The sequence below is a fragment of the Lepidothrix coronata genome, unplaced genomic scaffold (assembly GCF_001604755.1).
Source record: "Lepidothrix coronata isolate B3197 unplaced genomic scaffold, Lepidothrix_coronata-1.0 Scaffold353, whole genome shotgun sequence".
Classification (NCBI taxonomy): Eukaryota; Metazoa; Chordata; class Aves; order Passeriformes; family Pipridae; genus Lepidothrix; species Lepidothrix coronata.
Window position 1 is genome coordinate 83,881 of NW_016690533.1, and position 27,934 is coordinate 111,814.

The following is a 27,934-nucleotide window of genomic DNA, read 5'->3' on the forward strand; positions in this document are numbered from 1 at the left end:
TACATTCACAACGATAAAGAATTTTATTTTTTAATTCCTGAGGTTAAAAAAGGGAAAAAAAAGCATCAAGAAACATTCCAGTACACAACCGTCTACATCTCTGTAACAGACACTGGTATACATAATTTTTCCCATATCTGGAGCAAGAAGTTTGATGTGAACAGGGTTTGCAATTCTTTGGCAGTTTAGACCAAAAGATGCTTCTGAACAAGTTACAACCTCAGTGATTGAGCATGATTAAAACTATAGTGCAATTTCAATTTTGAGGAAGGAGCAAAGTCAGGCTTTTGTAGCTTTGCTATTTTGTAACATGGTACATTCTCATGCAATACATCTCTGTCATTTTTCATTAAGAAACATTGAGTAAGATTGAGTAAAGGAACACTGTCGTTTTCTTAAAGAAACTACATTCTTTTCTTCACATAAACCTCTGTATAACAAAAATCTTACCCTCCATACCTCCTAACCCTAACCCTTTCCAGCACCCAGGAAAATCACCCAATTGCTTATGCTGAACACAGTATATAATCTCTTTGTCCTATGAGTGAGACATCCCCTTCAATTAATTTTATGATCAATTTTAAATATTTCTTTTCTCCTAATTGCATTCCTGCAGGTAATAAAAAGCCCAATTCAACAAATCACCTGGGCACCTGTAAATAAACAGACTTTTCAGCATCACTGGCACAGCTCACACAAACAAGTGCCTTATGAATGGAGGTGTAAGGTGCTTGAATGAAATAATCTCTTGCACAAACCTGCACTTGTGCAAAGTCCTTTATTGGGTTTCCATAGCTCCAGTGGCATTCAAACAAAAGGTCAGTACTAATGTCAGGTTCTTTACTATCTTCTCTGCACAGCCTCTTCTAGCTGGTATGATGGGATTCTTGTTGTTGACAAGCTGGTTTTGAACAGCTGCACCCTTGTCCTTACCTGTACCTGTACCTTAGCATCCTGAGTATTTCATCATTTGAAACTTTTCCTCCTTAAATACTCTCCTTGGTTAGGAGCAAACCTTTTGATCTTTAAACTACAGGTTCTGGCTTCCACTCTTAGTCCTCTTTCAGAGAGGAAAAAAAAAAGCCATAAAACTACTCTCAAGGGGCAGGAAAACCTGAAGAAAAGGTACCATAAAGACTCAAATGCTAAATGAAAACAATCCAGTGGTTTTATTCCCCTCCGTCCAAACATATGCTTTAGCCAGTCTCAGGACTGTCAACATGAAAGACCTTCAGGGAAACATCTAGCTTACTAGATGGAGACAATTACTTTAGGAGTCACATAAACAGTGGCTTAAAAATATTTGCCACAGTATGAAAAAATGTTAAGAACTGGATGTGGAGAGGAAATGAAGATAATTTTTCAATATTTTTCAAATAATTTTGAATAGAGAGACTTCAAATACTTTTGAATAGAGATGTCATATTTTGGCCCAAGCTACTTGACAGTGTCCCTTTACCTTACATTTGGCATTTTAAGAAAGATATCCCAGTAAGATTAGTATTCTACCTAAGAACAGCAAAATGCTTTTAAAAACCACACCTAAAAGCTTAAAGGAAAACTGCAGCAGACTTCAGTAACAGCTCAGTGAAATTGCATAGCATATGGTACACAGTGCTCCATTTTTAAGCAATAAATAATCTCTTCTTGCCTAATTAAATATAAAACATAGCTTCAACACTGAAATATGCCATAATTCCTGAACTGATCTGTGTGCTATTTATGGCCTGTTTATTGCCCATGTCCATCTTTGTCCATCTCATTTTCATGCACACAGCCAGGTATAGGTTTAATTGCACTGTAGCCCTCAGGAGGAGGAATAAATCTGCTTGTACTTTGCACTGACCCCTCTGCCTGGCAGAGGCTGGGGAGCACACCACTGGTATGGGCAAGAAGGCAGCTGAAGGGAGGGAAACACTATCCATTAACTGGACACCTAAAATCCAGGTGCTCCATGAAAAGTTGTTATTCTTTCACAGTCTTTTTCATTTATATATTGTTAAGAACTGGAACAAATGATAAGCAACCTTTAGCTTTATCTGCAATTCTTTTCTTTCCTATGATCATAAATTTCCCTCTTACCTCAGCTGCTACTGTGTAAATGTCCAAGACTTGTTTGTGATCACCATCTTTTAAACAACCAACCAGTCTTTAGATGTTGAAAATCCCTTGTGGGTAATGGATTGGACCAGCGACATATAAACACCAGCTGGACTCCCCTGACTTTCTTCCCTAGTCAAGTCCTTCCAATTCCCTGCCCTTGCTTTTACATTTACAAGTTTGCCTCCTTACCCTCCCCTAAACCATTTGCTTGTGCTTGCCTCTTTTTCTTCTTTCCCCTTATGTTTTACTTTCTGTCTCTTACAATGACTCCTGTATATCAGCTACAGCTGCCACCAGGTCTCTACAGGTCCCTGACAGGCTGTGCTGGTCTTCTACCAACTGTTGCACTAAAACCTTCCAGGTCTGAGGTTTCCTTGGGAGAACAATGACATGAGAAATCAGACACACCTAAAATGATGAGGAGGGTTGGTTGGGAGAAAGAGCTTTTCTCCTTTATCCTGCCAAATGTTTTGCCATTACATCAGAGGACAGGATTTTAAAACAAAAAAATCTGCTTTCAGATATTTTGACAAAAGGATAAAATTCTATATAGAAAGCAGATGGTTTGTGTAGAAATTCTGTATAAATGAGAACCCAGTCTTCCCTTAAGAGGCAGTGTTTACAGCCAGCTCTTTCTCCAGATCCAAGATGAAAAGTTAGCAGTTGGATAGGGCAACTGCAAGGTTTATGAAAGGGAGAGAATACACTAACACTGGGTGGAGAGCTCCTCAGGCCTGGATATTCATTCAGTTTGGATGGACGTTTTGAGACCAGTTCAAACATTATTGCTGCCTTCCACGTGGTCTAGAGAGAGAGAGACACTGCTCATGTCCTCAGAAACTGTGCTTTCCTATGACTGCTGATGACTAAGGTGCTAAGGCAGGAAAAAGGAATTTTCTTCCTCGTAATATCACACAGTGAGCAGTACTTTACAGAGGATACTCCTTGTTCTGCCACTGGTACTGTAAGAATGGACCAGTGTACAGAGTACGGTGAGCGAAAGTGAAAGGATTTGCTGCTTCATGTTGTATTGTTTCGTAACTGGTAGTGATAAAGCATTTGTAAAAGCCAGCTAAGGCTTACCAAATCTTAGCCCAGAATTTAAAAAACTCCTATGTTTGCTGTTTATAAAACTTGGAAAAGATAAAAAATTCTAGATGGATTACAATATAGGCCTGTGAAGAATGAAATATTGCATAATTGTTGTTCTGACTGTAAGAGTAGCAGAACAGAAATGGTTATGTTTACTCCTCAGTGAAGAGGTCAAAAATACACTTTTTTCTTTAAATTTCCTTTTGAAGGATATTTTTGGAAAAAAAATAATGCGATAATTCAGCAGAGAATTTCAGTTTGCATTTAGACACCCACACACTTATTTTTCTCCCCACTGAAAAAAAAAAATTGGTTATTATTGACCTGTTAAATCAAACATTGGCTTTTCAGCAATCTGTACACAGTACAGAACCATTAGTGTTCCTGAAAAGGCTTCCATTTTTTAGTGTATCCATCTCTTCTTAAGTGCATTATAACTATTGCATAGTTTCAGAGTCTTCAAACACAGTGGTAATCAGTCTGCTTACATGTACATAAATAATATAATTTCTTAAAAATTTAATTAAAAATAACACAGTATAGTCAAGGCTATGGAAAATCACTTCCATCATAGATGACGGGTCGCTCAACAGCCAAGTGATAAAACACTCTTTTTGAGATAAACCTGTCAAGGAAGAAGAGAGAGCAAAAGGATCATGTTAGCTGAAGTCAACTAGGCAAGAAGCCTTAAAAGTGTATTCAGTCTTTCACTTTATATGTAAGTAAAAAATTGACTGTTGTCAAAAGAAAGTCTGCCTGTGCAAGGGCTGTTAAGCTTCCTGTTAATAAAATGACAATCCTGACCAAACTGTCTTGCTTACTTCTGTTTACCTTCCCAGAGGTGGAAACAGAAGAGTGGAATTCTGTTCTGGGGAGAGAAAAACCCAAACAAGAACAAGAACCAAAACTCAACCTTGAAGATCTCTTGGCCAATTTCTCATACTTACTTCTGAATGGAAGAATAATGATACATCTGATCAGTTCCACAGTCTCTAAAACTAAGCTTATTTCACCTTTTACACCCAGCTAGGACTTACCTAGAGAATGTGTTATCAAATATCAGTGTGTAGATTCCAGGGTTTCTGACTTTCACCTGTCCTCTGATGGTTTCCTTATGAGAGTTGCAGCGAGTCATAGGGATAAGAACCTGGAATTCAATACAAATCAAAATGAAGCTTGCTATTTGCCCTATAAATTGACATTTGCCTTCAGAAAAGTATTTAGACTTCAGCCATCTAGAAACTCCCAAAGTGCATATATGCCTGCAAAACTAATTATTTTAACTGATGAGCATTAAAACCTCACCCAAGCTAAAATCTCACAGTGAGATACCTGTTTTCCTCTGATAATCTCTTTACAGCAATAACCTATAAATCTCTGCTTTAGAGATAGAATCAAATCCTGATCTTTTTTAAATGTTAATCTAAGCAACTTTACTAACACTGCCTTAAATCCATATATTGAAGAGCAAGATTTACCTAAATGTCTTTTAATATATGCTTTTATACTCCCTGTATTATAAAATAAGCTTTCTCAGCAAATCTTAATTGTTTATCTGAGCTTACAGCAAAAGCATGTGTATCTATGATTCTCTGTGTCTTGCTGTAAAACCCTAGCACAGTTGTCAGAAGAGCAGCTGACATAGATCAAGAATGACCCCATAAAACCCAGAAGTTATATCAAATAAATGTATCAAGACAAAAGCAACATTCACACTTCATTTGGCTTTCAGATTAAGAGATATTTTACATGGAGTTGGTAACCATGGAGTGAATTAACATATGCTATATAAATATCTTATTCCCCTAGTAAATCACAGCTGTAGAGTTCCCTCTACCATGGTGGATTAAACCAACAGCTGCCTTGTCTTCAGTAAAAATTTGCAATTACTTGAGTAAAATAGATTCACTTAATCCATAATCCTCATGAAATATGGACAGCACATATAAAAACTGGTACCTTGGTCACTAGCAAAGCAATTTTGAACACCATCAAGCTTATGCTTCATTGTAAGAAACGTAGATAACCCAAGCAATTTATGTTTTTTTGTGGCTTCTGCTCAAGACCTGGCAAATTTTCCCGAAAGGGCTTGAAATTAAGTAAGTGTGAAAAAGGGGAAAAAAAGAAGAATTTTGCAGGCTTGGAACTTTTGGGTTTGTTTAATAATAGTGGGTGAATTTCAGATGCAACCAGGAGAAGCTACAGTGCTTTTCAACTGAACTTTTGCAGGCGACATTAAATAACTACAGATGTAGCCCTGCCTTTAGCAGAACTGCAGCTTAACTGGAGAAACAAATCCTTAATGCAATAGCAACTGGCATTTTGGTGAGACCTCCTAGTGATACTTGCTGATTCCTTTAGGCAGCCAACTGTAGAGTACTACAGTCTCTAAGGTAGTAAGGAAACAAAGGTCTTACTTTGCACTGATCCAGCGGTGTGTCTTCAGATTCTTGGTAGACAACGCTGAAGGATATGCTTTTGGGGTCTGATGAAAAGATCCAGCTAATTGTTAGCCCCATCTCTGTAACAGTGATGGGAATGATACTGTAGGTGCTGGATTTAATGAACAGCTCTTTGTTGCTTTCTCCAAAGTTTACGATCTCTTCCACTGTAAGGGGTAATTTGATCCTGTGAGTGAGAAAAATACAATTACTTGAAGAGATCCAATCGACTTACTCAGACAAACCCACTAATCACTGCTTTTTATTTTGTATCTATTTGAGGAAGACTCCACAGCATATTTTGGACAGGTCCACAAAATGCATGAAAATTCAGCCTTAGAGGAAGGCAAAAACTACAGAAAAGCTGACTGATATTAAGAACTTTCACTGCTCTGGCAAATGTGGATTTTGTTCACTTGTTTATTTCATTTCACCCAGAGAAAACCTGCAATAAAGCCTTTTAGAGTCACTACAATTAAAAAAGGAGTCTGCTGCCCTCTACTGTTCTTTTTAAACATAAATTTAAACAAAAAATAAGTTACCTAATTTATTCACCTTTCTCGGTATCATTTGTACAGGAAATGGGGATCAGGAGTACAGAGGGGATGGATGGATGAAATGTGAACAGCAGATCCTTCTAGATCCTATGAAGAACTTAATGCTACATCTTGGTCTATTTTACCCAAACAAGCTGTAAAAAAGCTGCCTCAAAATACTTCCAATTAAAAAGGAAGTTCTTAGCACCTAGATGAAGCATTATCTCGGTGCTAAAGTCCTAAAGCATTATATGAGCTGACCTCATTCAGATATCTATTTCAGACTGCAAACAGGTCCAACTAGCAGTGCACTCCCCGACTCGTCCCTGCAGTCTCTTTCAGCAACTGCTAGAACTGCACAGCCCTCTAAGCCCCCTTCCTGTTGACAGTACCTCCTTCTAAGAATAGAAAGGAAGATTTTCTGGTGTGATGTGGACCTACATCTTTCCTTCTCGTTCCCCACTTGCACTAAAGTTTTGTAGGACTGAAGAGGGAGGACCTGGCTTATTGCTGCTGCTCTGTGTAGTTGAGTTACACTCTCTCATCCTCCTCAGATCAAATTCTACTGCAGGACACAAGGGATCAGCTCTTCCGGGAGCCTGCAAGACTTCTGCTCACATAGCTGATATCTGATCTCAGCCTTTATTCTTTCAGCCTGGAGGTAACGAAACTGTTCTGCTTACATGATTTCTCCTGACTTCAACAAGCATATCTCAGCATCTTGAGCAAGTTGCCACTCTTCAGATTCATCAAAGGTTGAAGAATTACAGGTACTGTTTCTAGAACAAGGGAAAAAAGGAAAATCATGATTACCTTAGTAGTATGTGGTCAAATACCATCTGCATGCTGATGCCTTCCTAAAATAGAAACACTTTGATAGTTCTAATACCAAATTCTAGGGTTCTTATTTTGCACATTCTAGCAACAAAACTGCCTGGGCAAAACTGCAGCCCTATTTGATCACCACTGGGCACAAACATAAAACTGTTCCTATCCTGATTTCATGAGCTAAGAAGAATACATAAGTACATCCAAAACATCTCTTCTGCAATCATAAGATAATACTGAGATGCTGTCAGGTTTTAAAGATTCCCTGGCAGGTGGAAACTTCATGGAGGCCAGACACAAGCAAAACAGTCTGCACTTGTCCCTTAATCAAAGCTGGCAAAGGGATAAGACATTTCCCTGGATTTAATCTGTGAGGTGTTTGAGCATATTATCCAGTTCCTTACTCTGACAATTGTACACAAAACATATTTTATCACTGTAGAATCACTACCGTGTGTCTTCTTTTCATACAAGGAATATGAGATGACAAAGCAGGACCTCTCCTCCACACCATGATGTGTCCAGAAGAGCAGAGGAAGAGGATGGACGAACCTGCTATCCACTCCTTACCCCCAAAAGGGTGTATGCTCTGGGTGAACAATGGAGTAGCATCAGTTAGAAATTACAGGGCTGGACACAGGGAGTAGAATGAGTTTGAGAGTCAGTAAACAAATGCTGATAGTTTCCAAGTAAGTTAGAGCTTCTCTAACTAGTTCTTGTTTTGCTTCTCAGCATTTCAGCAGGTTGATAACTGAGACAATAAGAATGTCATTCCCAGAAAAAATGCCAAGGATTCTTATATACAGGAAACCAATTGGTCAGTTCCTTCCAAAAACCAGTGGAATCTAATAAAATGTAATACCATATGCACTTCTGAACCACCAAGTGTAATTACGCCCCAAAAGGGCATAATTGCCATACTTGCTGTAGAGCAATTCTCAAAAGCACTGCACAGTTTAGCATTTCCTTTTAAATCCAGTGGGACATTTCTCCACAAGAGCAGGAGAAAATATCTCCAGGTAACAACTCCTTCAGCTTGTCACTAGCAGCATCAGAATATACTGTGGCAGCACATGCAACCAGGTGTAAGTCTAGTGTAGTGGTATTATTGGTTGGAAACATGAAGAATTTACTTTTATGACTGCAATATGCAGCAAATGAATGCAGCAAAAAAAAAGCTGCACTCACTGTCTACATATTTCCTGAAGTCAAAGCACTGTTACCTGCAGAATTCATGTTCTGTTATTCCTGTTTTCTTATTCCTGTAGCCACTTGGATAACTTTTGACTTCTTCAGATTCATGCCACTACTGTTAATACTCTAAAGAGACAGTTGGGATACGTACAGAACACTCACAGCTGTAATTAAGTGCCAGAACTTGAGCTATAATCAAACACTACCTCCCAGTTGAAATGTAGAAATGACATACTACAAGCTGGCCCATAAAGGTTAATGCAACATCTATGAAAATACTTAGCAAGTGATAAAAATAATTTCATTGTTAATTATCTTTATACAACTAGATAAGAAAACTGATTCTGGAAAAAAAAAAACCAACACCTAGAAAACTAAACTGTACCTTGTAAACCTATATGTATATTTTGTTTGCATAGTGGTAACAGCAACAGATTTCATGCTGTGATCCGTATAAGTCTCCCTTCCCACCATGATAGCTACACAGCTTTAATTTCACAGCCTTGAATTAATGTAGACAAAGAGAACTACATGACTACAGGCTTCCAGAAGTGTCAAACTCCATGATTTATTACAAAATACCATTAGAGTTCATTATTTAATTCATTAATTTCACCTTTTGTCTGGAACTCTGAAATGTAAATTAAATCTCAGGACCAATATATTTTCCATATTCTCCTCTAACATGTGATTTTCCTTATTCCTGCTGCTGCAACCCAGTACATGGTTAGGTGGTTAGCTTTCCACTTGGCTGCTCCAATAAATAAATTCACCACACATTTACTCACTATAGGCTAAGGAAATGCTAAGTCTCTCACTTTGTGTATTAAAACCAAAGTGCATTATAATCACAAAGCAAATCCTCCTTCTCTTGATGATATCCCATTCAGTCCAATGATATCCCATTCAGTCCAACGGTCTAAACTGAGGTCTGCTAGCCTATGTGGAAAATATAAGAAACAGTCTCGGGATTTAACTGAAGCTCTTGTCCCCCTGACCAGAGAATTTATTCTTGCATGACCTATTCACCCTATGTGGCAGCATTAAGATGTTCCTCCAGCTTGCCAGGTCCCCAGCTTATGAGTACGTATCCTCTACTCTATGTATTTAAACAGTTTGCACTTTTTTCTTCTCTTTTTTTTTTTTTTTTAAGTGAAATGAAGTGGGGATGAAAAGCAGGAAGAACTGAAGCATGGAAAAGACACTACAGGAGGAAGAGAACAGCTCTGATTCAGCAAATCCTCAAGACACAGGTTGTCACAGGCTGGTGGAGCACTTTGAAGTATCACTTCATGCCTGTCCTGTTCTTATGGTCTTCCTCAGGCACCTGCTGTTGGTCACTGTCCCTCAGGTGGATGGTCTTGACCAGTATGCCTGTTCTTATACATGGAAAGCATTTCTAACAAATGATTCTAAACATGCTGTGGTCAACATCATAAATGGCTTTGGGAGTTAGAAGTCCCTTTCAGAATTAAATCCTGAAAGAAGCTGGTTCAACTCTGCACTTGGCAATTTTCTGCTTTCATAAACACCTGAGCTCTGACAGCTATAGCTACATGTCTGAGGTGTTGGCTTCACATGGCTGAGCAGTGAAATCCCAAAAGCCTGTTAGCAGCGCAGTGATTTCTGGAGAGAACTTCAGTCATCCAGGGTGAGAATCTTACCGAATTCTGTGAAAGCCAGAAACCTGAAACGGAGAGTGGAGGCTGTACAGAGCCCCTAACAGCTGCTTAGCCCAGCAAACACATCTGAAAATGCAAAGAAACAATCAAAGGCATTATGCTGAAGTGCACCATAGGTTCCCTGGGCCTGCTGTTATCTAGCAGGTCAGAACCACCCCAAGCACCCTAACTTAGTTATTAGCCTTCCCCTCCAGCCCAACAAAGAACAAGAAAAATAAAGAAGATGGTGAAGGATTGGAAGAAAGGATGCCACAGACTGCCCTTGACAAGGGCAGGAAAAGAGGCTGATTTGAGGTGGAGCATGGGGGATACAGAGCTCACTGTTTTTAACAGGGTGCGTGACAGTGTCTTGCATGGTGTATGGATGGGAAAGGGATGGGAAGGTTATGAGCGAACCCTGACATATGTTGGGATGGGAAAGCATTACACAGATAACTGATGGGAAAAAACCATGGATGGACATGAAGATCTACCACCCTGTGCTGTGGGTGACCTGCTTATTGGTACATAGGAAATCCCATCTATTTCTCAAAAAAAAACTCTGTATGATTTAACTACGCCATATCCTGTATGAAAAAACAAACAAACCACAAAAAAAACAACAAAAGAAGAAACAATACAAAAGGATTCTCCTGCCTTAAAATTGGTATTAAAATTGGTTACACTCTATCTGTAAGACCAGAGGCAATACAGAGGAAGCAAGCTAGGGAAACAATCACGACAAAGGAATATTTCCATGCTTCAAGGGACAACATGCAAAATCTTATGATGGTTCTTTTTTCAGTATTGTGATAGGGAAGAGGTTTGGCAAAGGCTCTGAGATGCAGACAGCTTTCAAATGCTCATTTGCAAGAGGTACAGAATAAGTGATTAGGGATCACCACGGTACTTTCAAGTCCCCTCCCCAGCAGGAGGCAGCAAACAGATGACTATGAGAATCAACACTACAAACACTGGCAAGCTGCTGCCCAAATATCCCAAATACTGCACAGTCTGTAGATCACCAAGGCTACAGCCACCTCTGTGGGTAACACTAGCTTAGATACTTTGAATTTTTTCTTTGCACAGTTCTTTAGAGGCTATTACAAGGAAGCTGAGGCAGAATTATAGGAGAGGTATAGCAAAGGCTGTTTCTGGCATGGGTTTACATCACTATCCACCAGGATCCCAGGCCCTTTCAGCAGAGCTGCTCCCTAGCCCTCTATGCCCAGCTTGTACCTCCACAGAGGCTGCTCCATCCCAGAGCCTGCAGGTTCCCTGCAGCCGATGTGGTTTCTGCACACAGGGAGCTTCACAGCTATACAATTAAATGTTTTCAGACTGACCTGTACAGAAGTAACAGCTAATCTCTCAGCCCACTACCTGAGGTGAACTCACACAGCCCACCTCTGTTTTTACCATTTCTATGCCAGAGAGGGCTTCTTTGAGCAGTCCATCAAAAAGCTATTATATGGAAACACAGATTATGAAACAAAGGAGGAAACAGATCAAATTACAGGTAGGTTAGCAAGCAGAAATTAAGTATGTATGAGTTTCTTTTGATCCCGAATGCAGGACTAAGGGTTGAATACTGCTGATACTGCAGTCATCTTTGGTAAAGAGTTTATTAAAAGTTAGAGAATTGATCCCAAGATTTATTGTGTATGGATAAGGGCAAATGGATGTTGGGAGGAAGAGTAGTAATCTCCATGGGAAGGCCATCCCTGCCCATACAGTCTGAGAAAGAAGCATCTCTGGTGACTTGAGGTCACTGTGAACTAGGGTGACCAGAGTAGCTTAGATGAGCTCTCCATAAATGCATGATTAAGACACTTCACAAGTGACATTTTCTGGTTTTAAGGAGTTTAAATGGGCCTCGTTGTTAGAAAGGGCCAATCACTGGCCCTCTGCAGCACAGTGGGAACTTTATCTTTTCTCAAGGCAGACATTCACACTGCTTTAGGGTACAGATGCTACCACATAGCTTAACCACTGCTGTATCATCCTCATACTCTGTTCTGCATCTGAAAATAACTGATAAAAGCAGGTGGTTTTCACAACTCATTTCTACTCTATTTGACAGGAGCAGTTTGTGAATATTTAGCACCTTGTTCAAGTTTCTTTTTCAGAGGCAGAGAATTGCTACCACATGCAATGAAGCACAAGGAACAACTCCATTTTAAAGGGCATCGCAGAGCTTTGTGTCAGTAGTCTTATTTTAGTAAATGATGCTGCAGGATTAAGTCAAATTTGGAGTTGTTTGGGTTTTTTTTATATACACATTCACAGGTTCCAAACTCAAGTACTCAGAGGTACAAGCACAGTGCTCTACAAGTCAGAGTCCCAGAAGCACTCCAGCAATGGTACCACAGACTGCTGCGAAGATCTAACTGCATGGGCTGCTTTCTCTGAATACTGTTTCCCTCCCTTGCAGAATCAAGAGACATTCAAACTGCTGTACGTTACAACACACCAGTTAAGGCCTTTCAGCCAATGTTAATGATTCAGAGGTGAATTCTGCTAATCTTATGCTGAGTAATATCTTGTAGTAGGATTAGTCTCACAGAAACATTCGCTGTAGCTCAAGAGAGAGGACATTTAACTTTTGGACTAAATCTTTAAAAATCTGTCTTATGAAAGATTTAATTTACCAGGTAAACAACTTGTAAAGATGGCTTTTAGAAATACATTAATGAAAATCCTCCATGTTTCCAGTAAGTCACTTGAGAAGGGGAAAGGAAGAAGTGCCACCATCTGATGATGTGACTAACATCTAAAAAACAAGATGAGGCTGAACTGAACCACAGGTGCTCACTTGCTGAGACTCAAACCATGCCTTTCAGGACAGGTCCAACCCAACACAAATGACTGGCACTCAGAGCCTGCAACCTGAGCCTAGAGGCTAGATTTGGCAAAATGAATTCTGTTTCTCTCATGGGTTTCCCCAGAAGACCTCAATTCAAACACTAAAGCACTGATGTATTTGAAAGCTTAATCCTTACGCTATTTTCAGAAGCTTCTTTGTAATTGTCTTTTAAGTATGCTTTTGAGTCCCCAACAGTATAAATCTGGTAACAGATGATGTATTCAAATCCACCAGCTGTTGTGTTTGGGTCTTGACTGTCAAGCCAATCCTCTTAAGCAAATAAATAGATTTGCTTTTGTCTGTCATGTATGCTTTATTACAACTCTTATCTGTTAGCACTTAGGATTTTTCCTGTCTCCTGGATGCATTAGGATTTAATTATTTGCTGAGTAAAAAAAATCTCAATGTATCTCCTTACAGGCTGCCTTTAAAAAGAAGGCAACGTGGCAACTACAGAGGCTGCTAACTTCTATTATAACTTCTCCATCAGTGGTCCCAGTAAAAACAGAAGTGAGAATTTTCATATTTACAAGAGTCTTCCTGCTCTGTATGTATTCAGTTGTTTTCATCTTTGGCCTAGCAGAAAATGCACTGTCTTTGCCATACTAGTTTTCCACGTGAAACTGAAGATGCTGACAGACATGTTTTTGGTGAACTTGGCTATAGCTGACAGGTCTTCCTTTGGATGCTGCCACTCTAGGGATATTCTGTTACTCAGGAGTGGACTTTAGGCACCATGGCATGTATACACTTCAATGTTAACTCTAATGTCTATCACCTTTGACTGACTTGTTGCTATCACTTTTGCCACTGAAACACGTATGTGCCAAACCAAACAAAAATGACATGGGGCAAATTAATCTGTGTCTTGATCTCAGTGATCACACTAGCATTTGCCACACCATGCTTTTTAGTGAGGTGTTTAATATTGATAAGGCATTATGTCAGGAAGAATAGCCAAACCATTGCACAGAATTGGCTCTTGAATGATCCAAGTGACTCTTGCATATTGTATTCCTATGCTAGCCATATTCATTGGCTACTCACTAATTATTAGAACTTTACTGCATGCCAGAATTCTTCAAAAGAACAAATCTATAAAAAATATTTTCTATAGTCCCGTTTATACCCTCTCAGTTACCCTATACTTTCTTGAGACTGATAATTAACACAGAATGGAGCTTTAACTTGAATAGCAGTTTTGAATATGCAATTATCACAACAGGAACTCTTGCTTATTTCCATGGCTGTCTTAACCCTGTTCTGCATTTCTTCATGGGGATGAAAATCAGAAGGTACTTACAGGAAATTATTAAAATCTCAAGATGTATCAAACAACAAGTTATGGCTAAACAGTGGCAAACCACTGAACAGGAAGACTCTCAACCTACTGCTTCAAATAATGCAGATGTCAAAAGCTACAAAAACTGCCTAGAAAATCTGTCAACTATTTCACCGTTTCTGATTCACATTGTTTTTTTGTAAATGCTGAGATAGGTAGCCTGAATGAAAGAGGAAATACAATGCCATTAATAAACACTGTGATCAACTTTAGACCAACCTATCTTAATCATGATACTTCAGTGTCTCCTGCTTTTCCAGCCAAAGCTGGTACCTGAATTAGCTACGCAGAGCCCACGCTTCATGACATAAAGCTAACTTGAATTTCCTGACTCCTAAACCTTTGGCATGCTGTTTTTCCATGAATGGTATTTGTTAATAAAAGCTTTTATGAATTTTGTTTCAAATATATTACATATTTTAGTTCAGCCTTTCATTTCTCATTTCATGAGAATTCCTGGATTAAAAACATATACATTTCAATCTTCATGCTGGGTTTCCTGTGTGATTGGGTTTTTTTGGGTGGGGTTTTTTTTCCCATTTGGGAGTTCTCTACACATAATCCTTTAGTATTTGTCTAAAATTTCTGTAATAAAGCAGCAGTATCATCTGCCTTTCATCTAATATCAGGTTCATGGTCTAAACATCCCCTACACATCTTTGTATCTTTTTTCTGATAACAGAGCTCATGGTGCCAGTTGACCAGACCCCTTGTAAACACAAGGGACATCATGTCACATGTGGTCTCCAACACTAAGCACTGCTTCCCTAGATCCAAACACTCACATCCCCATTCCCACACATTTTTTGCCCCGTGACATCTTTCCAGTCTGTTTCTCCTGGCACCCCGGTTCCCTTGCCATGAAACTGTGGATTCCTTAGTTGTTTTCCAACCTTGTTCCTCCAGTCCTCCCTTTCCACCTCTGGCCTTTTCACTTCCCAGTGGGAGGCAAAAAGGTGTGCAGGGAGGAGGGCAGATTGGGACCGAAAGTATGCAAAAGCTCTTGCAGAGAGTAGGAGAACAGGCTGGAGAACAGACTGGAATAGGAAAAAGAAGGGATGTTGGAGAGGAGCAGAAGGAGGCTTTATGCAGCTGTGATGAAGGCAGGGTTGGGTCTGGCCCAAAGGCTGAAAGTCCTTTGCATTACAGCTTTAAAATACCAGTTTAAACTGTTTCAAACCATTTTTTAAATAATCACACTCACTCTGGATGTTCCTTTTATCCCCATTAACTCTCAGTCCTTCTTATCAGAGCACTGCAGCTCAGTGGTACCTGACCTATTGTTTCCATGTCCCTTTTCCCCCTTAGAAAACAGCTGCTTAGGCAATCCTTTCCTTACTATACAATCTCTCATTCCTCCCACAGTGAAATATCCTTAAAGTAAAACTAGGAAGGAAGATGTTGTGCTTTTACATGTGTGTGGCAAGTAAAACTGCTATCCCCATAGACAGCAAGGCAGGCTTTGCCAGCAAGAGGATGGCAAGAGGTTCTGCCCCCACTCCTTCCTGGCTGGTTCTGCACAGTGAATGCTTTGCCACATTCAGTTCCCCCTTTTGGCTACACTGGCACTTGGCCATGTTAGTAGTAATTAGGTTAGCAAAGAGTGTTATGAGTCCTTTTTAAGAAAAAAAAGAATGCAAACCAAAGCAACCACAGTGCAGATAGGCTGAAATGTTCTTCATACCACTGCCAACGTGTGAATAAACTCTTTGTTTCTGTACCAGGGTGGTGGCAAGGGGTTATTTTTCTTGGTTTTTCTTGTTGGTGGGGTTTTTTTGTTTGGTTTTTTTTTTATTATTCTGCTGTCTATGATCTTGGTTCTGCTGCTGCAACATGTATAGCAGGCATGTAATGTCTATGATATGTAAAACTGGAAACACAGTGCACTGGTTTACCCTGAGGACTTTGATCCAGTGCTATACACTGTCCTGACCTCTGTTTTAGAACACAATCTGCAAATGTGAATGCTTTAGAAATAAAAGAGTTTAAAAATACAACACTTCAAAAGAAAACCGATGAGCCTTGAAGTAGCGGGATCTACCACAATTACACAACTTAGCTTCTCACATTAAGATTTTTATCAGGTTGCTCCAAACACACATAACAGACTCGAAAGAATGAAGCAACTGCTGCTTAATCCTAACCTGTAGGAAAGGTTGCTTCAAGGTTAGCCAGAGTTATGCTGGTACATCAACTATCTTATCACACATCTGTGCAGTTCATGACCAAGTTGAGTTTTAATTGATTCTCAACTGACCTATACCAGTAAAGGCAGACTCTCAAAATTTGCTGTTATGAAATATTTTTGTTGTATTTTGTTGCTTCATGTCACTTCAAGGAAAGAACTACAGTGGCAGGCTAGGTGAAGAAAACAAGTGAAAAATAGAGTAACAGTACAGTAGGCGCCAAAAGGATGACAAATAGAAACAGGAATGTCCTTTAACATAATTCACTTCTTTGAGCAGAAACTCGCATTGCCAATCCAGAAAGGACTCACACCTAGAATAGATATGGTCAGTGTGACTGCCAGTCAGTCAGAGTAAGGTCATAAGAAACTATGTCAACAGAGCATGTCTATCGCAGATCTTCTATTTGGACACCAAGCTTCTCTTCTCTTCCCTCTCTTGGCTGCTTATCTCCCTCATTTATAGAGCCACACCAATTAGTTCACATCTCTGGCAAAACCCAACTAGACTCGATTATTTTCAGGAGATCTCAACAAAGAAGTCTGGCCTGAAAACTTACTTATTTGTATGTATTCCTCAGACCTGCATCTAGCAAGCACAATATTGGATCCTTCGTGTCTTCCCCAGGCACAGTATCAAAGTAAATTCTGCTCAAAGTATTCAATTTCATGCAAAGAGAACATTATTGGAATGCCAGTGGAGACTATCGAAAGTTTCCATGAGGCCACATTTAGCTGGACACTTTCAAAAAACAATAAAAGGACTAGAGGTCTATATGAGGTTCAGGGTGTTCAGTCCAGTACAGCCAAGAAATCTGCAGCAAAGAAATCAGAAAGTAACTGAACTGCAGATCCTTGAAATGTGGGAAATTTTCAGTACATCTGCCATGGGCTGCTGTCAAAGACAGAACAGAGGGTTAGCAGAATCTTTGCTTGTTCTCAGTATAGTGCCTCTGGCACATTTACTCTCAAGCCCCCAAAGCATCTTGTGCTGCATTATCTGCTCATGTGCTAAGCGACACTCAAGCTTCAGGTACACGTACACTCCTCGCCACAGAAACAAGTGAGAAAACTGTGCTGTCACAATCAACACTTTTTTCCCCTCAACACGGACCACCGGCACCACACCACCCCTTGACTCATTTATCAGTTTCTAGATCTCTCCCATAACACAAAACCACACAATCAACACGAGATGATCAAGTCATCTGCAATGTAAGAAGGCCGTTCTCGCTCCAAGTATGACCATAGTAGACTCTCCCACCTGCTCAGGAAACTGATAACCAAGAGCAGCAGAGACAAAACACTATTTCCTGGCTCTCCCGCCTACCTACAATATGTGAACAAGGGGAGATGGACAACCTGCAAAAGTTTACATGGTGCAAGTAGGTTGTTGCGTGGGCACTCTTCAAGAATAGTATTCCATTGTTAGTGGCAATCCTTCCTTCTAGCTTGAATACTTTGTGGGACAAGATGAAGCTAGTCAATCCCAAACTGAAACAAATGGTGACCCACACCTATTTCTTCTGGTTGTTTCCTCCAGAGCTAATTCACCTGTGATATACACTCTGCAGACAGCACAAATTCAAATTAGTAGTACATTACACTTTTTTCTTTATAAAACAAACAAACATACAAAAACCCACCACCACAAACTGCCCCTTTGCAAAACAATTCATAAGAGCATTGTGGAGCTCAGTTCATTCATGTATGCTCAGCACATCACAAGCAGAAATATACTGTCAGTGTCAACAGTATACAAAATAGGCAGAATACAGACAAGTTATTTACCAAGAAACAAAAACATAGAATCTTGAAAAGTTTTTTTTACCAAATAAACAAACTGCAAGTCACTGTGGTTTATATCAGAAATGTGTCTCCTGAAGGCAAAAGAGTCTAGAACTGCTTTCTCAGCAACAGAGTGGTTACTCTGTGGCTATTTTCAGTTTAGCATTTTGATTTATCAAGTTTATTTTTCTGCTCAGAAGCAAAGCAAGTGCATCATTTAGATGAAATTTGTCTTTCTTTTTTCTTCTCAAAATATATTTTACAGAAGTTTTGTAAAATACTTGAAATATTTGAACAATAGTAAATCAACATTTTGTATAAACCTTGATATATATTACACTATAATACTACAACATAATTTGCAAACTAAGTATTTAGATATTCAGATGAGATCCTCTTCATTGCTAATTCAGTGTAGAAATAGATGTAAAAAAAAATTACTGAAACCAACATTCACTCTCCCTTTCTTAAGAAAGAAATAACAAACTTGTGCCAGATTTAGCTACACGATTGTTCTTTTTTCTTTTCTGTGAGCTGTCATCTTAAGGTAAAAAGGAATCCTATGGACACAGACAGGTTCTTTCACATCTAGTTCAATGAAGCCTGTCATAAAAAGAGCACAGCTTTCCTTAACTTTTCCCCACCTCCTTGTTCTGTTGATACTACGCAGTGGTGAGTCTGACAGTATCACTTAGCTCTTATTACAAGTCGTGTGCATGACCAGTGATCCAGCGTGGCCTGAATGCTGCTTTAAAGGTGACAGCTGGCCTGATGACAGCACAGAGCTGGGACTACTCCCCAGTGCTGTGGAGAAACAGGTGGAGGGAGAGGATGGAGCTGTTTATATTTACTAGATTTGATGCTGACTATTCAAATAGGTCAAAATTATGTAGTGTTGGTCTAATGAACATGTGGCCTCGGAACAGTGGTGTCTTCTCTTTATGCAGAGGTTCTCAATGGGAAAAAAAAAGAACATTCTAAAGCAAACCCAAAAGAGTCTCCTCTCAATGAACCGGTGTTTACTCACAAATCTGTCATGCTTTGATCCAGAGACACTCTTTCCATCTGACTTTCATTGTGGAGAGAGTCTGTTTCCTGTACTTGGCACAGCTCCTCATCAGTGATTATATCAAATGCTGCATCATCTGGTGGTTTAGAGGCTTCACTTGCAACTGTGCCATAAAAGGACATGAAAATAAACATAAACAATATTAGCTGGTTGTCTGGAAAATAAACAAGCAAAGCCCTTAAGGGGGAAGACTGGGCCATTCCTTTACCTTTACAGAAGCATTAAGTAACTACCAGAACTAGTATAAAACCTTAGGCTGACTGACACTCATTTAATATACATACATGTTTCAGTCAATACCAATCAAATTCAAAGACGGGATCAGTCACACCCTGAAAACACTCCATGACCTACTGCAGGTCCTTGGAGCAGGAGGTGACCGTGTGGTTTCTTGGAGACTGTCAAAGAACCCTACTTATTTCTCCACAGCATGCAAACAATAAACTAACCAAAAGTCCTCTCAGATGGTGACACGGGCGATTCCAATGAAGCTGGTGATCCTTCCTGGTTGGCACTGGATCCAGAGTCATCTGTACTGTCCACGATGACTCTAGGCTTATTAAAGCAAGCTCTGCAGCAACGCTCCTTTTTTCCACCAGGTTTTGTCACCATGTAGTTGTTGCAGCAGTAGTAGCAGAAAATGCGACCACACATTCTAGAAATGATTCAAAACCAAAGATGTTAGAAAAGCACCACATACAGCTGGAACATATCTACGTGACAGAGTTTGGGGCTTTGTCATAACAGTCTTGTTTTCTGCAAAAGAGTGAAAACTACGTCCGTGGCAGAACTCATTATACAGACTGTGCTCCTTTCTGAAGTGAAACAAGTCTTCTTGACAAGCACAGGGCAGAAATTCACATTCACATTTTGCTACCTTAATAAACAGAGAAAACAGAAAAAACTAAAAGTACTAAAAAAGAAATAAAATTGCATTTAAATATAAAGACATAAAACAACCAAATGCACACAAATATGCAATACAAATAAATAATATTTATACTAAGTATATAGAAAGGAAATGTGCTTAATAATATTGCACAGCCCAAATCTCATACTAAGGTACAGCAAAACTCTATTTGATTGTAAGGACTGTTAGAACACATCTATATGTCTCTGCTTCATAATGACCCCTCTCCCCTTCAGACAAGAAAGAAAAAACAGTATTGGACTCATACATGTACATTCATCCCTCCTGCCCTCTTCACTCAGAAGTCTCTCAGTATTAAACTGTCAACTCTTTTTTAATGAGCATTTAAAGATTTTCATGAAGAAAAGCACCCAGCAGGGATGACTGCTACTCATGAAGTTTTAATGGTTTTGTTTTTCATAACCATTTAAATCATCAACACAAATACCTTTCACAGACTTTAGTAGAAATGAGTAATTTGGAAGTTTTTACCTAAAATGACTTCATTATTCACTAATCCCCATGGAAAGCTGTTTACATTTATATGCAGGTGAAACAGTCCCAGTATTTCTTTCCTTACATGACAAATCAGGTCATGAGAATAAGGAACAGTGAAGAGTCAAACCAAACATATCACTGGGACCCTGAAATGTATCCACTTAAAAATATTTTAATAAATCTAGATCGGATAAATAATACTAACTGTAGGGGAAATAATTTAATATCAACTTTTAAAAAAAAGATTACTCTGCAATTGGTAATTATCTCTCAACATATCTAGTGTAAGTAAAAAAATTTACATTTGCACAGCAGGTTGGAATTTGTTCTGGAATACTTACATCACAATACCAAAATCATCCTAGTGAATATTGTTTAGAGCATGAAGAGAGAAGTGCACAGTCCTTCAAAGAAACACACCAGGTAGGGTGTGATCATCTTTATTTCCAGAAATGAGATACTAACAGACTCCCCAGATCAGAGTTGCATCCAGATCTTTGCCTTAATACATGTTAAGGGACCTTTCCATTAACGTCTCTTACTCCCTTCTAAGCTCGTGTGTTCTTTCAGCCTCTATAATGTCATATATCAATGATTTTGATCATTGAACTGCAAACATTAAGAAATCTTTCATCCATGTAGATGATCATACTGAATTTTGCTTTTGAACAGTGCAATACAGTTCAACAAACTGACCTGCAGTGGTGTCGGCGCACCATCCATGAGAACACTCTCTGGCAGTCCAGACAGTGATTAACTTCTGTGTCCCCCTGCCACCTCTGCTCTGCACTAAGCTTCTGCTGGAACTCCAGAGCATCGGACTTTTGCCACAAAGCATCCTTATCTCTGCAGAGACACAGTTAAAGGAAAGAAAAACACACAGAAGTTATCAGTGCTGGTTTACTGTTAACTAACCTCAAATGGAATACTGGTGAAAGCTTCACAGTAAAAATTCCTTTGCTCTAAATTTCTGAGGAGCTTTCAGAAATAAAGATAGATATAAAAACCTCCTGAAGCTTCTGGGAAGACAAGGAGAAGAACACATGCCATGTGGAGAACTACATATTTTTGCAAAACAGGCAGCAAATTAAGGAGATAACATTCGGTGTTACATTTTTTTACTGTATTATGGAAATGCAAAATTTCAGCTGCTGATGAATTTGGCTATTACTTGTACCTTTAATTCAGGAATACAAGACTGGACCACCTAGGCAGTATCCCTCAATATCCTAAGCTAGGATTTTAATTTCTGCTTGCTGTTTGTTTTGATGCCAACCTGATAAGTTCTATCAAACGCTCTTCAAGGAAGTGTTTTGTTCTTGTCAGGTCATCCAGTTCAGCAAATAATTTCTGGTCACTGCTATCTTTGTCTGCTGCCACCTTGCTGAGCTTCTCAGTGTAATCCAGGATCTTCTCTTTTGCTTCATCAGCTTCTTTTTGGATCCTGATCAAATATAAAGGCAATTAAGAATCATTTTTAGCTCATGTGCATTTAAGTCTTCCCCATGGAAGAACGGGCTACTCCACTCTGATAAACAGGTAGTTTCAGTGAAATTGTTCTCAATTTTGCTAATTTTTTAGAGATAGACAGAATCTCTCCACTTTTCTGCATCACTGAAAATGCACATAGTCCACCATCTAGTGAACATAGTCAGCAACCAGCAATTTCTTGGATAGCCTGCTTATAGTAAAGCTTATGATGGCTACCACACTGGGAATAAAACAGATGATATCAGCAAAAACCATAAAAATACATAGGCTTTGGTTAACCCATTAGACTCTGTGTGAGTCCACGCCTCAGAGTTCTATTTCTGATTTCCAGATTATCCACACCACACAGGCCCACATTACAGACCTTGAAAACACAGCCTGAGTTAGATAATTAAAGCTGATAAGAAACCTGGTAAAGAGAAGCAGTATGTGGTCCCATTCAAATAATTCTTGCTGATTTCCTGAAGCTCATGGAGATGAGAGAAAAAACAAACAGCCCAAAACCTTAAATTTTTCATTCCTTACAACCCTCCCCAATATTGTTTTAATTTTGTGCTTAACCTATAAGGTAAAAGAAGGTTATAAGAACATCTTTAAGTTTCATGAAGGAAGACATACAATGAATTTATGTCCTCAGCTAACAATACAGTAAAATCTAAACCGCTCATTCATGTGTACTGTGTAATTTATCTATTTCTTATCTGAAGTGTCAATCTGATATTCCTCATCAGGGCACATCATTTGCCCTATATAAACCCTGTGGCACACGGTACTTCATAAACCCCAGCGATTTTCGCTACATTTTGGTTATTGTTCCCTTGCTGAGCTTACAATTAACAGCTCGTGTAAAGAACCTAAACTCTCACCTTTCCAAGAGTTCTCTAAGAGATGTCACCTCCTCTTCCCTCTGCAGCCGAGCAGATTCTGATTCAGACAGCTGCTCTCTTGCTTCATCCAGCTTTCTGGACAAACTCGTGTTTGCAGCCTAGTAAAATAAATGACTGTATTTCCTTACACATAAAAATAACACTTTACCACGCATAGGACAATTACTAGGACAGTTAAGAATGTTTCAGAAGAATCAGTTACAGCCACACAACCAATTAAGATATTATTGTATAAGCAGGCAGTAATTAGTTGTGTACTAGTGACTGATTACTTCTGTCACACTGAATAAGGGATAAACTCTAAACTAAGAGAGCATTAAGCCTGTAATTCTTATTACTTCATGTCAGTTGAGCTTTTGCCTCTTTATCAAGGAAAATCTCTCAAAGATAATGGCAAAAGAATATACCCTGAAAGCTTTTTCACCACCTAAAAAATTCAAAAGTAAAAAATTAAGTAGGAGAAAAATGTTGTTTATTAAAGCCATATGGAATATGAAGAACAATGGACAACAAAACCAACTCCTTTCACAGCTAGCCTCTCCAGAGTATGCCAAGTATGCCAAACTTGGAGTCCTCAGGGAACATATCCAACTGCATCTAAAGGTATGTGTATTTCTGTTAACAGGCAGGGCCACATTCAGTAACCTTAACTTCCTTGTTTCTGGATTCCTTACAACTCAGTATGACCCTCCTAACTCAACTGTTCAATAAATTTATTGCAAAAATTCTATTTTTTTTCTGGCTGGGTTATTTCTCAGACAGATTAACTCTCTGATTCAGTGCCCTTTGAAGCCTGAAAACAGAAGGAACAGTGGGAGGGCCTAGGGCATGCAGGGCCTAAGAAAGACACATTTTGAACCTGCACTTCCATTCAAGAAGAGAACACATAGCCAGGTCTTACAGAAAACCTGGCTAGCTTTCAAAAGAGAACAAATCCTAAGTGAAGCTGTGCCTTTCATAATCTCTGCTTTGGTGGCTGTCAGCTGCTGAGTATTTTGTCTGCAGCGTGGTGTATTTATTCAAGGGCATTCTCAGACTCACAGCCAGTCATCAAAATGCTGCTTGCCTTCTCAGCTATAACACTAATGCCTGCTGACACAAACGCCTCTGGTTTTAAATCAGATCAAGCACCTACCTGTAACTCGTTAATCTCTTCCTCCGCAGCATGCTGTTGGCGCTTCTGCTCTTCAAGTTGCTCTCTCACTTTCCCACACTCCTCACTGACTGCCTAGCAGAGAGATTGAGCCAGGAGTTAGAAACCTTCTAGCGGCCACCCCTTCATTTACAAAATTCCCAGTTGTGAATCATGAGTGCTCTTAGTGCCATGCGTGTGATAAATGCAGCACCACTGTCAGGCTTATGAAAGACAGCTAAAAAGACATTCAACTCTTGGAATCAAGGAAACTCCCTCTGTGGTGGCACTAGCTGTGTTTTACTGCTACTTTCCATAGGTTATTACAATTCTGAACAAAAAGGTCAAACTCATGCAATGGCATAAGCTTCTGATCAACCACCAGTCTTAGACGTTATCTCAGAATGGCAAAAAATCCACAATAAAATCTTCAGCCTTTAGGTGTGCTGTTTCACATATACAGGGCTGATTCAGGTTTTTCTGGAAGCCAAACTTTGATCTTCTCAGCTGCTACCTTGAGCAGCTGAAAGCAAAAATACATAAGAGAATTAACTGCGAAAGTATATGGTTTCAGTTTAAGTCTGCTTTCATCAGAGTCAGTTCTAAGGATAAGCAGTGTTAGAGGTGTGGGGAACAGGTCTTGCAATGTTCCTACCAAAAAAGAGAACAACTACAGCTGTAACCAGAGGGAATAGTTACAGCAGATGCCACCTTCAGTGCCAGCATAAGAAATCATCACCCTCTCAAGGAGTGGATGGCTTCTCCACTGGGCTTGGACAGCCACACTGTACAAGTCCATAACATTCTGAAGAGTGATTTTATCTCAGATAGGACTAGATCATGAGTGTAGAGACATTTTCAGATTCCCAGGCTAAGGTTAGTTGCATGCTAGTCTCAGAGCCTGACCTACACAAAACTTAGGATTTCATGCAGTAATTGTTGCAGCAGATGGTAAAGCGGCTCCCTCAGCTATAGTAATTACATTAATTTACCTTGAATTTTGTCTGATAATTTAGAATCTCTGTGCTCATTTGAAATTTTATTGCAGACAGCTCTTCTTGGCTGGTCTCTTGGAAACTCTGTGCCTGTTTCTTTACTGTCTCCAGCTGCAATTGCAGATTTGGGACAGCTGCGGCACATATTTGAGCCTCCTCTAATTTCTCTTGCAAGCTCTTGTTCTCCTCTTTGAGATTAGAGATGTCAAGCTTCAGCTTCTTCTGTTGCTCTGCCGCCTGTTCTTCCAGTTCTTTGAGCCTTTCTCTGGCCTGGGCTAACTGCTCTTCTGCATCCATCTTTTCAGAGGACAAGCCACAAATCTGAATACCAAGTTCAGCCATATCTGTGTTGGTCCTGTGGAGGAGATCTTTGTTTTCTTCGTTTTCCATTCTAGCATTTTCCAAGTACTGCTTAACCTTGGATAGCTCTTCCTTCAAGTTCAGCAAATTATTTTCCAGCTCAGCTTTTTGACGGGCTATTGTCTCCTGCTCTTTTTTCAGCACTTCTTCCCTTTCTTTACATTGTAGCAGTTCTTGCACATGGTTTCTGTTGAGACACTCACTCTGCTCTTTCAGCTGCTGAACAAGCACCTTCTGCTCACTCAAGGCAGTCACAGTGACTGCCAGCTCACCTCTCATCCTCTCTCTCTCATCAGTGGTCTGCTGAAGCTTGACTCGCAGGTCGAGGACTTCTGCTTGCAGCCTTGACACTTCACCTCGGTTGACCTCCAACTGCTCTTCACTCATGGTCAGTCTGAAGGCCAGCTCTTTTGCCTCCTTCTCCAGGGAAGCTGCCTGCTGTAGTTGCTGTTTTTCCACTGATTCTTTTTCTGATGTGAGGGATTCTATAAGCTTTGTCTGATGAAGGCATGTCTTTTCAACACTGAGCTTTTCTGCCTCAAGAGTCTCTGCTTTCTTTCTGTGTCTTTCAGCTTCTGCTCTCAGCTGCTCACACTGGCTCTCCAAGCCTTGCAGTTCTACTTCCTTCTCTGTGACCTGTGACTGGAGACACTCTTTGCTTTCCTTCAAGGTGCCCAAGCTTTTTTCCATTTCTAAACTATGCTGTTTGGCACTCTTTAGCTGTCCTTCAAGTGAGGCATAAGACTCCTTGGTGGTCTCCTCTCTTTGCCTTAGTTCTTCATATTCTGAGTGCAAAGCCTCCAACCTCTCCTCCAGAATTTGGCTTTGCCTCCTAGCATTCTGCAAGTCTTCATCCAGCTGTTTGTTCTCGCCCCGGAGCTTTCTTTCTTTTTCATCAACTGACACCAGGGCATCATCTATCTCACTCTGAAGTTGCTTCTCAGAGGCTCTCAGCCTGGCTACCTCAGCTTCCAGGGAAGCTTTAGAAGCTTCCAGATTTTTCAGCTTCGCTTCCATCTTGTTCTTGGACTGCTGCAAATTCACATTCTCTGCTTTCAGCTTCCTGCTCTCCTCATCCAATTCGGTCACTGCAGAGTTTTGCTGCTCCATCTGCTCCTCCAGCTCCTTGACTTTCTGCCCAAGATGCTCTTTCTCAGACATGAGTTTGCGGTTTTGCTCCTCAAGGCTACACACAGTCTGACTCACCTTTGTTAAGTGACCCTCCTGTAGTGCAAGTTGCTCTGCTTGTGACTGGGATTCCTGCTTCAGTGCTCCTTCCCTCCTACCATATTCCTCCTCAAGTTTCTCTTTTTCTTTCCTGGCTTCCTCAAGACTTTTTTCCAGTGACCCCACCTGAGCCAGCGACCCCATTACCTGGGTCTGGAGCTCAGCCATCTCCTTTCCTTTCAGAGTCAGGGCCTCCTGAAGTGCATCCTTTTCCTTTGTCATAGTTTCCAGGCTCCCAATCAGCTTTTCACTTTCTTCTCTGGAGTCAGCAGTGAGGCGATTGTATCTGGATTCCAGTTCCTTCTGTGCCTGTTCTTTCAGCCGCAGCTCCTCCTTTGCTGCTTTCAGCTGAGACGCACGTTCATCATTGAGTCTTTGCATATCTGCCTTTTCCTTTTCCATCTCCTGAAGCTTCTCTAACAGTGCATGTATTTGTAGGGCAGAGTCACACTGGGCTGTGGCTTGCTGCCCCTTTTCATCCAAGGCAGCATCAACTTTCGCAAGGAGGCTAAGATTCTTCTGTTCTGCAGAACTCAGCTTGGCTTTGAGCTCATCGATGCAAAGATTATTCACAGCAATCAAAGCCCTCGAGGTCTCCAGCTCCTGATTTGAAACCTGCAATTTTGAGGCATAGTCTTCCTTGCTGGTCAACAGCTGCTCCACTTTTGTTGAATATTCTTTCTGCTGCTCCACTGCATTTAATTCCAATGACTGTAGGCACTTCTGCAGGTCATGGACAGTGCTCTGAGTGGAGTGTGAGACCTCACACTGCTTCTGTAACTCTGTGATCATCTTTGTCAGTCGGGAGTTCTCCTCACTGTAGTTATTGCTCTTCTCCTTTTCTACCTGTACTTGCTCTTTTTGAAGGCTGACAGCTGCCTGGAGCTCCTGGTTTTCCATTTCTAGCTGGTGAATACGATCTTGAAGTTCCCTCTGCCTCAGTTCAGCCTGGTCAAGTTCTAAACGCATCTCTTCATAGCCCTCAAGGTGTTCAGCATTTAGTGAGCTATTTACATCAGGGCTGGAGGGAAACTCTTGGGCCTAAATGAACAGAGGGGAAAAACCAGAACGTTTAAGTAGTATTAGACATGTACATAAATGCAAGTTCAGATTCTTAACACACAGTGACATTTTACGTTGTGTTCACAGCACTACAAGATATCTACTTACAGGAAATGGGACTTGTTTTCCCAAAAGATAGATGAAAGCATACCTATCTTCAGGCAGTCTTCTGAATATATTTTTTTCCTTTACAATATTTGCACATTCAGTTGATTCAGCTACCAGACAATTCCCTTTACTTTTAATTAAGAACCCTTTTTCGCAGTT

General features: G+C 40.1%; 1 protein-coding gene across 6 annotated transcripts in view; it reads right to left on the bottom strand.

Annotated features, from left to right (window-relative positions):
• FYCO1 (FYVE and coiled-coil domain containing 1) overlaps positions 1-27,934 on the bottom strand; it is a 46,005-nt gene continuing 18,071 nt past the window's right edge. For 3 of the 6 annotated variants that reach the window (XM_017838709.1, XM_017838710.1, XM_017838708.1), the window contains exons 8-19: positions 25,016-27,646; positions 24,027-24,119; positions 22,871-22,989; positions 21,790-21,957; positions 21,210-21,359; positions 19,555-19,760; positions 19,064-19,208; positions 9,859-9,942; positions 6,856-6,951; positions 5,613-5,823; positions 4,233-4,342; positions 1-3,820 (exon numbers count right to left, since the gene is read on the bottom strand). In XM_017838709.1, coding sequence (XP_017694198.1) covers positions 3,745-3,820; positions 4,233-4,342; positions 5,613-5,823; positions 6,856-6,951; positions 9,859-9,942; positions 19,064-19,208; positions 19,555-19,760; positions 21,210-21,359; positions 21,790-21,957; positions 22,871-22,989; positions 24,027-24,119; positions 25,016-27,646 — 4,089 coding nt within the window. In that variant the 3' untranslated portion in view covers positions 1-3,744. Of the gene's footprint in view, positions 3,821-4,232; positions 4,343-5,612; positions 5,824-6,855; positions 6,952-7,432; positions 7,462-9,858; positions 9,943-19,063; positions 19,209-19,554; positions 19,761-21,209; positions 21,360-21,789; positions 21,958-22,870; positions 22,990-24,026; positions 24,120-25,015; positions 27,647-27,934 lie in introns of those variants that run through there. The other 3 variants (XM_017838711.1, XM_017838713.1, XM_017838714.1) reach the window with 3 other exon arrangements.